This window comes from Oncorhynchus keta, chromosome 4 (assembly GCF_023373465.1).
Source record: "Oncorhynchus keta strain PuntledgeMale-10-30-2019 chromosome 4, Oket_V2, whole genome shotgun sequence".
Taxonomy (NCBI): Eukaryota; Metazoa; Chordata; class Actinopteri; order Salmoniformes; family Salmonidae; genus Oncorhynchus; species Oncorhynchus keta.
This window is the reverse complement of record NC_068424.1, coordinates 6,209,910-6,221,798: the sequence shown is the minus strand read 5'-3', so window position 1 is coordinate 6,221,798 and position 11,889 is coordinate 6,209,910. Positions and strand designations below refer to the sequence as shown.

Genomic DNA, 11,889 nt, shown 5'->3' with positions numbered 1-11,889 from the left:
CTCCGTCTCTCTCCTCGGTTAGGGTGCCGCACATCAAGAGACAGGCAGGGAGGAGCAGAGGGTTAAGGTGAGGGTAAGAGACAGGCAGAGAGGAGCAGAGGGTTAAGGTGAGGGTAAGAGACAGGCAGAGAGGAGCAGAGGGTTAAGGTGAGGGTAAGAGACAGGCAGAGAGGAGCAGAGGGTTAAGGTGAGGGTAAGAGACAGGCAGAGAGGAGCAGAGGGTTAAGGTGAGGGTAAGAGACAGGCAGAGAGGAGCAGAGGGTTAAGGTGAGGGTCAGTAAGTCAGAGAGGAGCAGAGGGTTAAGGTGGGGGTAAGAGACAGGCAGAGAGGAGCAGAGGGTTAAGGTGAGGGTAAGAGACAGTCAGAGAGGAGCAGAGGGTTAAGGTGAGGGTAAGAGACAGTCAGAGAGGAGCAGAGGGTTAAGGTGAGGGTAAGAGACAGGCAGAGAGGAGCAGAGGGTTAAGGTGAGGGTCAGTAAGTCAGAGAGGAGCAGAGGGTTAAGGTGAGGGTCAGGGACAGGAGGAGAGGAGCAGAGGGTTAAGGTGAGGGTCAGGGACAGTCAGAGAGGAGCAGGGAGAGAAGAGCAGATGTCTTTGGGACAGTCTTTGTGTCCTTATGCTACAGCCTCGTCCTCTCTCCTCCCCTGTCCCTCAGACCACCTCATTGCTGCTACTCCATTGTCATTCATTTGGTGTCACTGGGGTTCGTGGGATTCATTCATTTTCCCACTGCCAGGAGTGAAGGATCATTCCCCCCATACTCATCACACATACACTATGTTCCTCCTTGCTGTCTGAAAAGAGCTCTCTCTTGGCTCTCTCTCTCTCTCTCACACACACACACACACACACACACACACACACACACACACACACACACACACACACACACACACACACACACACTTGATGTGTGTGAGGTCCCCACTGAGACCATTCAGGTGGAACTGAAGCCTCCATTCTACAATGACAGCGGAAGAAAATCATTTATGAGCTCCTAGTTAAATTCAACAAGAATCCTTCTAATATATGATACATTAAGAATCGTCGATATCTGCATTATAGCCCGTTACATTATTCCGTGGCAACTCTGATTTACCTGGTAGAACAGTCTATAAAACGATTTTACTGATCATGAAATTTAAGTCTGAACAAAATATGTCAGTGTCAAATCTAAAACTTTATAACAGTAGAATTGGCTCCCGGGTGGCACAGCCGTCTAAGGCATTGCATCTCGGGGCAAGAGGCGTCACTTACAGTCCCTGGTTCTAATCCAGGCTGTAGCACATCCGGCCGTCATTGGGAGTCAGGTTTGTCCGGGTTAGGGTATCGCCGGGGTAGGCAGTCATAAGACTTGCCTAGTTAAATAAAGGTTCAAACGTTTAAATTCAAAAATACATTGAATAAATATGTTATGATTAGCCTTATCAAATACAAGGGAATGGTCTTGTTTTCAAACGAAAAGCATAAATGTAGTGTAACCAGAATTTAATCTAATTGTGTTTCGATATTTTCGATTTTCACTAATATGTTAAATTAATTAAATATGTCCCCAAAATATGTTCGTGGTCAATTACATTGTAAAATCAACATCAGTTGTCGTTTCTCGATCCGAATACTGTTTGTGTAATATATGTCAAGGCATTATCGTTGCAAACAAACTAAACCAGGCTTATTTTCATGCTATTATTTAATTCATATTTATTAGAAAGCCGATGCTTTTAAACAGTTAAACACAGATACACAAGAGACACGAAACAGACAGTCGGTAAAAGCAGAGTCAGCCATGAAAGACCGAAATAGGATGGATTTAGAGGTAGCACGATAAACATTGTATGACGATAAATTAACACGTTTAAATTAACACAAGTCCGGGGATGCATGTATAAATGAAAAACTTGTACATGGCATTTTAAAATAATAATACATGCCGATTTTAATGCTGAACTATAAGAAGTTGTGCTCAACGAACGTTAATACATGTATTATGTAACATTTCGTTAAAATCTTGCATTATTACATTGATCAACACCAATAATTAACCAAATAACACAAATAACAAAAGATTTTAGACAAAAAAAACGTACTCTCATTACATCAAAACAGATTCTTAAAAATAAATACATTTAACAAAAAAAAGTTATGTACAGTGTGTCATAAAATACAGTAAAGTTGTGGTATTAAATATATTTGCAATAGTTATTATCTTTAAGAAAAAAAAATGTTTTTGGAAGTGTCCTAGCAACGATTTGAGCTCTAATCGAAATGTATTCGGCACATTCTAGAATGCCACATTCAAATTCTATAGAATGGTTTTAGTTCCAGGGTCGATATTCTGGGTTCAGAACCGTCAGTCCTGTGTACGAGATGTTCTCCTCCGTCAGTCTTTGCGTCCTGCAGTCCTTGGTGACTGAAAGCGTCGTTGTGGTATCCTCCAAAGATCCGTTTATTGAGATGGTAGGGTCAACTGTGGTTTCTGAGAGGGGTCTTTCTGTCAATAATGAAAAGATCATATTTTACAATGAAAATCCATATTAGGCAATTAATCAACACATAAGTACAATCCTATAGTTCTGTATTTATCCTGTATTTTGGTTTTGCATTCAAGATATAGGCTTATACCTTGGTACAAACGTGTCCTATTCCTTCAGTAGGCTATTTAGTGACACTCAAATCTTACTTGTGTGACTCTTCATGTGGTTAGTGAGTTCTGTCGCTTCTTGAAAGGTGCTTCTACACACGCGGCACGGGTAGGGTTTATCCTTGGCGTGGGTGCGCCGGACGTGGCTGTCGTGAGCCGCGTGCGAGGCGAAGGCTTTCCCGCAGTGTTTACACTTGAAAGGCCGCTCTCCGGAGTGCTGGCGGATGTGCGTGCGCAGGATGCTGGAGGCAGTAAAGGCCTAGAGTCGAGAACATAGAAGTTTGAGTGAAACTCGTGGAACTGGAGAATATGCACTCAGTAGTTCTGATAATATTTAGGTAACAGACTTTTTCTACTTTTAACAACGCGACTGATTGTTCATGGCAATTAAATACAATTGTACCCAGGCCTGATATTTGAGTCAATTCGATTTCAAAACAGGCTACCTTATAATTTGGAGATGTTTAAAACACTAGCAAGTAGATAACATTGTTAACAATAGTTAACAACATTATTTAAGTAGTTGAGGCCTACGTAAAAAACCGAAGAGAAGGATCTCATACCCTACAAACAACAAAGAAAACGTCTGTTCCTTTGAGAGCCGTAAATTCAGAGTGTAATCTCGGGGAGAGGGAGGAACAATAGGGTGGGTGTACATCTGGCGCTAATCACCATGGAAGTGTCTCGGTGGAGCGTGCCTGCAGGCTGCACGACGAGACCATAACGAGGAGGCTCACGCCAAAATGCACCATTTAAAATGGGGGGGGGGGATTCTAAAATGGTGAGCTCGAACTCCATCGGGGTCTGACCTCACACGCCCACCGAGGATTGTACACACAATCTTCCATGCTTACCTTGTTACAGTACACACTCTCTCTCTCCCTCTCTCTGTCTCTCTCTCTCTCTCTTCTATGCTTACCTTGTTACAGTACACACACTTGTAAGGGCGCTCTCCAGAGTGCACGCGCATGTGTTTGTTGAGACTTGAAGACTGAGAGAAACTCTTCCCACACACTGAGCACTAGGAAGTAAGAGAGGAGAGAAATTAAGGACAAGGATTTTTATTCATTTTTTAAATCTAAATACGGAGGGGGGATAAGGAAAGACTACAGTACCCTTCACTTATAGATTATCATCATCTTTTCACACACAAAGAACATTAAAAAAAAGAAAGATGGTGAGAAACAAAGACACAAGATGTGCAGGAGAGGCAAAAAAAATGAGAGAAAAAAGAAAGATATCTTAGGGGCTTCTAAAATGTAAGAGAAAAGTACTCTTCCTTCAGAAAGTATTCAGACCCCTTGACTTATTCCAAATTGTATTGTATTATTATTATTGTATTGTATTACAGCCTGAATTCAAAATAAATTAAGTGTATTTTTTTCTACACACAATACCCCATAATGACAAATTGAAAACATGTTTTTCTTCCAAATTTATTGAAACTTAAATACAGAAATATCTCATTTACATAAGTATTCACACCCCTGAGTCAATACTTTGTAGAAGTACCTTCGGCGGTGATTACAGCTTTGAGTCTTCTTGGGTATGTCTGTATCAGCTTTGAGTCGTCTTGGGTATGTCTGTATCAGCTTTGAGTCGTCTTGGGTATGTCTGTATCAGCTTTGAGTCGTCTTGGGTATGTCTGTATCAGCTTTGAGTCCTCTTGGGTATGTCTGTATCAGCTTTGAGTCCTATTGGTTATGTCTGTATCAGCTTTGAGTCCTCTTGGATATGTCTGTATCAGCTTTGAGTCGTCTTGGGTATGTCTGTATCAGCTTTGAGTCGTCTTGGGTATGTCTGGAACAGCTTTGCACATCTGGATTTGAGGATTCTTCCTCCCATTCTTCCTTGCAGATTATCTCAAGCTCTGTTAAGTTAAATGGAGAGCGGTGGCGAAAAGCAATCTTCAAGTCTTTCCACAGATTTTCAATGGGATTCCAGTCTAGACTTTTGCTGCAGCCATTCAAGGACTTTAACACTGTTGCGCTGAAGCCATTCCAGGGTTGCTTTGGCCGAGGATTTGCTCTATTCATTGTTCCCTCTATCCTTACCAGTCTCCCAGTCCCTGCTGCTGAAAAGTATCCCCATAGCATGATGCTACCACCACCACGCTTCACGGTAGGGAGGGTGTTAGACGGATGATGAGCTGTGCCTGGTTTTCTCCAGATAAAAGTGCTTTCCATTCAGGCCAAAAGAGTTACATTTTTGTCTCATCAGACCACAGAATCTTTCATTCATGTGGATTTTTTACAAACTCCAGGCGTGCGGTCATGTGCCTTTTTCTCAGGAGTGGCTTCCGACTGGCCACCCTCTCATCAAGCCCAGATTGATGCAGCGCTGTAGAGACTGTTGTCCTTCTGGCAGGTTCTCCCATCTCAGCCAAGGGAACTCTGTAGTTCTGTCAGAGTGGTCATTGGGTTCTTTGTCACCTCCCTGACCAAGGTCCTTCTTGCCCGGGTTGCTCAGTCTGGTCGGACTGCCAGCTCTAGGCAGTCTGGGTAGTTGCATATTTGTTCCATTTCCCAATGATGCTCTTGGAAACTTTCAACACTCTAGAAATGGTTTTATACCTTCCCCCAGATACAGTGAGGAGAACAAGTATGTGATACACTGCCAATTTTGCAGGTTTTCCTACTTACAAAGCATGTAGAGGTCTGTAATTTTATCATAGGTACACTTCAACTGTGAGATACGGAATCTAAAACAAAAATCCAGAAAATCACATTGTATGATTTTTAAGTAATTAATTTGCATTTTATTGCATGACATAAGTATTTGATACATCAGAAAAGCAGAACTTAATATTTGGTACAGAAACCTTTGTTTGCAATTACAAAGATCATACGTTTCCTGTAGTTCTTGACCAGGTTTGCAGACACTGCAGCAGGGCTTTTGGCCCACTCCTCCATACAGACCTTCTCCAGATCCTTCAGGTTTCGGGGCTGTCGCTGGGCAATACGGACTTTCAGCTCCCTCCAAAGATTTTCTATTGGGTTCAGGTCTGGAGACTGGCTAGGCCACTCCAGGACCTTGAGATGCTTCTTACGGAGCCACTCCTTAGTTGCCCTGGCTGTGTGTTTTGGGTCGTTTTCATGCTGGAAGACCAGCCACGACCCATCTTCAATGCTCTTACTGATGGTAGGAGGTTGTTGGCCAAGATCTCTACTTGTCATAGCAAAGGGGTGTGAATACCTATGTACATGGACATGATGTATTTCTGTATTTCAATACATTACAAACATAAATAAAAAAATAAAAAAGTGTGTGTCCACTGTCATTATTGGGTATTGTGTGTAGATGAGTGAGAGAGAGAGAAAAAAACAAGACAATTGATTCCATTTTGAATTCAGGCTGTAACACAACAAAATGTGTACTAAGTCAAAGGGTCGGAGTACTTCTCGTGTACCTTATGTGGTCTGTGTTTCTCGTGTACGTGTAGTACATGGATCCTCAATCGGTCTCTCTTCTCAAACGACCTGCTGCAGAGGTTGCACGGGAACTTCCGGTCGCCCTGGTCCACGCAGCGCGTGTACTTCAGATGTTTGTCTCTGTAGTACTGATAGGCGAACACTTTGCCACACCGATCACAGTTAAAACCCTCTCCAGAATCTGAAAGAGGAAAACGTCAGGGAACGCCTTGGTAAATTGCAGTGGCGTCGTTATCACTAGAAATAAACACGTTCGATACACTTATAGAATAGAATTAAGCAAAATCCTACCCATGGTATATGGTCTGATATACCACGGCTGTCAGCCAATCAGCATTCAGGGCTCGAACCACCCAGTTTATAACAGAGAATATAATGAGCCCAGTAGAGTATATGTGCATATATTAAACATGCAAATAGGTATGCACGAATAACGGGCCATATATACGACCCACAAATGAAGTTCCCACTGAAAAAAATAAAATAATTATATTCTATATGAACTGTCCTTACCTTCAAGTGGAAGCATGGTATTCCCCTCCTCCAGCGAGTCCTTCAGAGTGAGAGGAATCCCCAGGAACTGAACATAGCAGTCCCCGTACCAGACCAGCAGCTCCTGGCCCGGCTGGACCTCCTTACAGGCCTCGTAGAAGATCTGTCCCTTACTCTGTACCGCGATCAGGTTCTGCTCTTCTGGGAAGCGTGCGCACTTCACTAGGGACATCCAGTTACCGGACGAGCCCCGGCCGTCGACAAAGTGACTCAACCCGCCGTTCTCGAACACCTGGATCAACGGACAGGGACAGACATGTTGTTGTTACACTCTTAGAAAAAAAAATGTTCCCTATAGAACAAAAAAGGGTTCTAATCACTTGCTTCCTATATGGAACACCTATATAGAACCCTTTCATCACAGGGTTCTTTGATCAGAACCCCAAGGGTTCATCACGGAACCAAAATGTTTTTTTTTATATATTGAACCCTTTATGGTGCCATTTATGAATTATGTCTACTACTAATACATTTTAATATTTATAGCTAAGAATATAATATAATAAACAATTAAATCATGAACACCTGAATAGATTTTTAGCTGTTGTTGTCATTTTATACCAACATAGTTTGGAAATATGTACTGGTGGACCGGGAGGTATTTGTTCGTTTGAATGATGGCCCATGTCAATCTTGGCTGTCATCTCTATGGACCTGTACGGTATGGCTTGCTGTTGCCTTATCGGTAGGCTTTTTGCAAGTTCAATCACTGTCCTCTTGTATGTTTATACTGGAATGGCAGTTACATTTTGAATTGCCCAAAAGGTTTTTTATTTAGAACCCTTTTTTTGTTTTTAAATCTAAGAGTGTATACATTCATTAGATACATGATTTCCTCTAGCTAGCATTTAGTTAGCAACAGCGTGTTTGTATGCCACAGCGACCTCGGCTCTCTCCCCCTGCCATAGAGAGGTAACCTGTCGGAACTCCAAAAATCACTTATTTTCATGGCACAGAAGTTGACGTGGCTACAAATTGTTTAACTGCGCAGGGGGTTTAGGCCCACATTTACGCACGAGTTTACATTTACGCACAGCTGGTTAATGGCCGACATAAAACACAAAAGTAAAAAAAAAAAAAAATCTCACGATAAATAAAACACACAAAATAAAACATCATATAATAACCGACCTCCCACATCAGCGTGTTGTCGTCATATGTTTTGATCTCGCTGGTATTGACCAGTTTCCCCTGAAATGGGCCGAACCGGGTTCCCTTTGTGATGGCGCTCTTCTCTGCGTAAACTCCGTAGTGGGACAAACTGCCGTAACTTGTCTGGTGGATAGATAACCCTGTAAGTGACATTTAAAAACACGTTAAACTTAACACCCTTTACACAGAGACAGACAGAGCGAGAGCGAGAGACGGAGAGAGAGAGAGAGAGAGAGAGAGAGAGAGAGAGAGAGAGAGAGAGAGAGAGAGAGAGAGAGAGAGAGAGAGAGAGAGAGAGAGAGATATTACCTTCTGGAAGTCCAAGCGCCTCAGTTTCCAAGGTGAGTTGTTCGCTGTTGCAAACTGTTGAAGAGAATGTTGCTGGTGAATGATGCTGGTGAATGATGCTGGTCAATGATGCTGGTCATCAATGGTGAACATTACAAATCGAACACAAACGATGGACAATATGAGCTGGTTTCTCAGACCTAGATGAACTCTCCTGGAATTGACAGTTTGGTTTCATGATATAGGTAAACCATAAAGTCGCCGTTAGAAATACATACTTATTGCCTACTGATTAATTATCCAGCCCCAAGTGGTTGTTGCATCTTTGTATATATTTAACTAGGCAAGTCAGTTAAGAATACATTCTTAACAGCCTACCGGGGAACTGCCTTGTTCAGGGGCAGAACGACAGATTTTTTACCTTGTCAGCTCGGGGATTCGATCCAGCAACCTTTTCGTTTACTGGTCTAACCACTAGGCTACTTACTACCTGCCGCCCCGCATCTAACAATGTTAACTTCTTCCGAATATATTTTTGGACAGCTGAAGCAAGCACACACGTTTTCCTTTAAGGAAATTAACCTTTAATATAGCTGTATCTGTCTACCTGAGTTCCCAAGCAGGGCTACTCCGGAGATGGCTTGACCGGAATTCTGCACCTGGCTCCGGGAACATCCATACAGGACCATGAAAAGGTCGTCCTCGCTGAAACTATAAGTGCGCGTTTTCTCCGGTGATAGTTCGGTTCCCCTGAGGTGGAATAAACTTTCTTTAGACGGTGAGGGAGCGGAGGACCTCTTGCTCGAGGCAGGACTGCTTAAGTCTGATAGGCCTACAGATAACGGGCCGATGGCGTGCTCGGTCACCACCGCTGCCAGCTCCTCGTGCTTGGAGTAAATCGTGTGTCCTACTCCCGGCATCATCCGGTTGAAGTACGGGATGTGCGACACGTTGAAGATCTGCTCGTGAAGAACGTTAACGGCGGTGGCTTGGTGGCCGCCGTTGCCGAAGAACGAGGGTGTTCCTGTGGTGAAGTTGAACGGCATGACTGCCTGGGTGTCGGTGACTAGCCGTCCCAGAGACTTGAGCGGGTGGAGGGGATGCTGAGAGCTCCTGAAGATGTTCATGTAGTGGTGGGCTCCGGGCAGCGGGGCAGCGTAGTAACCCGAACACCGGACAGGCCTGCCTTTGAGGGGGTTGGAGTGGAACCGCTTGTCCTTCACGGCGGGGATGCTGGACAGAGACATCACAGCAGGCGGGGAGGCAGAGCCAATCTGTGATGATTTGAATAGGAATAGTCGACGTTGTAGCTATTCGGCCTGGAGAGAGATAGAGGCGGAGAGATTTTAGCTTCATTTCCAGCAATTACCTTAAATATTTTTCTCAATCTAAGTTTTATCTCTCAAGTTTATGTTCTGTATCATTATTTGAAGATGAATCAACCGATTTCAAATAGGGAACATAATTAAATCAATAGGCTACAATAATGGAATTTGGTAACGAACAAATTATGCATGTTTTTTAAAGGCCTATATCCGCTCAAATACATTTAAAGAGAATACAATTAATTGTTGGTTAGTTATTTTAAAAAAAACGTCATCAATATATTTCTGTCAAATCACAGGATTGCTGAACGAAATACAAACATCGCTATACGCCTGTATCACAATATTCATGTCAATTAACGAAAGAAAAAATATTGTAATTTCAATTATCGCACAATATGAAAATATCTTATTTTACATGAATCTAATCGCTATTAGAATAATACAAATCTTATACGGCTACAGCAGTTTAACGAGATCGAATTTCTGCAGGAACAGATGGTTCCAAAATCTTAAAACTAATTATATTAAAAGTCATACACATATTTTGTCAATTTACAAATTCATGAAAATGTATTCCTAAATTTGAGAGCACTGATTTTTTTTAAATTTACCAAACTTATTGCGTTCACAGCACTTACAATCTACAATAAAAAAAAAAGAAGCTGTTTGGGCATTTTTTCCAGTTCGCAAAACACACAGTTGACGTTCGTCAATATCTTTAATTTGATGCCTGAGCCTGCAGAGTAAACCACTTTAAATTGGTGCTCGACTGTGAATCCATGTAAACGAGCAGTATGAGTTGTAGGGGCCATGGCCTCCCCGTCACAGGGCGGCTAGTGAGTGGGTGGTAGCCAGCAGTAACTGAGACAAATCAGGGTCATGACACCCAAATTAAAGAACACCGGGTCAGTGACAGAGGTCAACATTAATGAAGCTATCGCAAGTCACCTCTCCTTTAAAACGCATTAGGGCGAGACCAGTTCAATGGCTATTAACAACGGGTTATAAGAGCGCTATAAATTGATCATTTCTGCATTAAAATTGTCAATAGAAATAATAAAGGAAAGTGATGAGAAATTACAATAAATAATTTAAAACGTTGCCTAATTATATAGGTCTAAAGCGATTGTGCACATAGCAATATAATAATAATTTAAAGCAGTTAAAACATTTTTTTTGCGAAGGATCAATCTTAAAATCTGACTTACCTCAAAGGAGATTATTTATAAATGAGATTTGATTTAGATTTGATTCATAAATCTGAAGTTCCCAATTGAAATATATTTTCTTGTTGTTGTCCAAAGACAAAACACGAATATCTTGCTGATAGAATCCTATGAAGGTAAAGTAGAGGGGAGACAGGAGCAGGTATGTGTGTCTTTGTTGTTCCGGTGTATCTACTGAACTGAAGACTGTATACAGAACGGTTAATGGTACCCGACTCATAAAATGGTCTCGAGATGCTGCACTCCTGCTATTGGTCAGAGAGCAGCTATGGTCACCCTGCGTGCGTCTCAAACCCCGGGAGGATTCCACCTTTTTTTTAATATTACAAACCCCCACGCACGCACACGCACACGCACACGCGAACACAATACCGCCTTATTGACATTACCAAATTTTTTTTTATTTTTTTTATTTTTTTTTAAACGTGTACCAAAACCAATATTCTGGTAGGCCCATTGGTAAGGTTACAGTTATCCCAAACCCTATTGAGAGAAACAACTCATTTAAAATCGAATGTCAACTCGATTTATGTCCCCCTCATTACTTATTTTCGATAAATTTAGATGGGGATGGTTAATTAAGATAATGATGATTGTAACGAATGAGCCTCTAAAACATGTGTTTTCTGAAATAAATAAAAAGGTTTATGCTGAAATCCTATGTAGCCTAACATTTCATTATGTTGCTTGCTTGTATCATATCCGAAATATTTCATTTAATAAAAAGTCATCGTAAATTGTTGTTATTTATGCCACTGGAAAATAAATCTGTAAGTGAAGTACAAAACGAACAAATCGGTTTATGTTAGAACCATTAATAATTTAATCCTCATTAAATTTACAAAACAGCATCACGCAAGACGTGATAAAACGAACAACTCAAACAGAGCAATATGGAAACAGAGAGGTGTTGATTTGTTAAACGGTTAAATAACATTATCACCACCACTATCCCATTCACACTTCCTCCCATTCCCCGTGTCCCAGTTACTCACAGTACTGAGCCGCATCACAGCTGGAACGCATCGTCCATTCTAACTACAAGCAGCCATTCAACAACGTGCAAAGTATGTGACAAACACTCAACGCAATTGGCTTTCAATTACCATCCAGCAATTTAAATAATATCTCCACTTTCAGGATCATACTTCTTTTTTTTTTGCATCTAAACACAAAACAATATTTAATTCAAAAGTGTATTTGTTATACACACACAGAGCATGTCATACTGTAAGGCTACACAGTGAGGACAACGAGACGCTTCCTTGCAG

The 11,889-nt window shown here is 41.7% G+C and overlaps 1 protein-coding gene across 1 annotated transcript; it reads right to left on the bottom strand.

Moving 5' to 3' along the window:
* Nucleotides 1-1,694: 1,694 nt before the first annotated feature.
* Nucleotides 1,695-9,372, bottom strand: LOC118369529 (PR domain zinc finger protein 14). The gene is made up of 8 exons (XM_035753974.1): nucleotides 8,672-9,372; nucleotides 8,086-8,139; nucleotides 7,756-7,916; nucleotides 6,586-6,856; nucleotides 6,051-6,253; nucleotides 3,561-3,662; nucleotides 2,681-2,900; nucleotides 1,695-2,491 (listed from the first exon to the last, which is right to left on the bottom strand). The coding sequence occupies exons 1-8, from the start codon at nucleotides 9,309-9,311 to the stop codon at nucleotides 2,316-2,318; spliced, it is 1,827 nt and encodes a 608-aa protein (XP_035609867.1). The 5' UTR covers nucleotides 9,312-9,372; the 3' UTR covers nucleotides 1,695-2,315.
* Between the last annotated feature and the right edge of the window lie 2,517 nt (nucleotides 9,373-11,889).

What these genes read in the sequence shown, in the direction of transcription:
- LOC118369529 (XM_035753974.1), bottom strand. Translation starts at nt 9,311, where the DNA reads ATGTCTCTGTCCAGCATCCCCGCCGTGAAGGACAAGCGGTTCCACTCC. An exon ending in AGCCCTGCTTGGGAACTCAG is followed by an intron (nt 8,140 to 8,671) that starts GTAGACAGATAC and finishes TCTCTTCAACAG; the next exon opens with TTTGCAACAGCGAACAACTC. An exon ending in AGAAACACAGACCACATAAG is followed by an intron (nt 3,663 to 6,050) that starts GTACACGAGAAG and finishes CTTACTTCCTAG; the next exon opens with TGCTCAGTGTGTGGGAAGAG.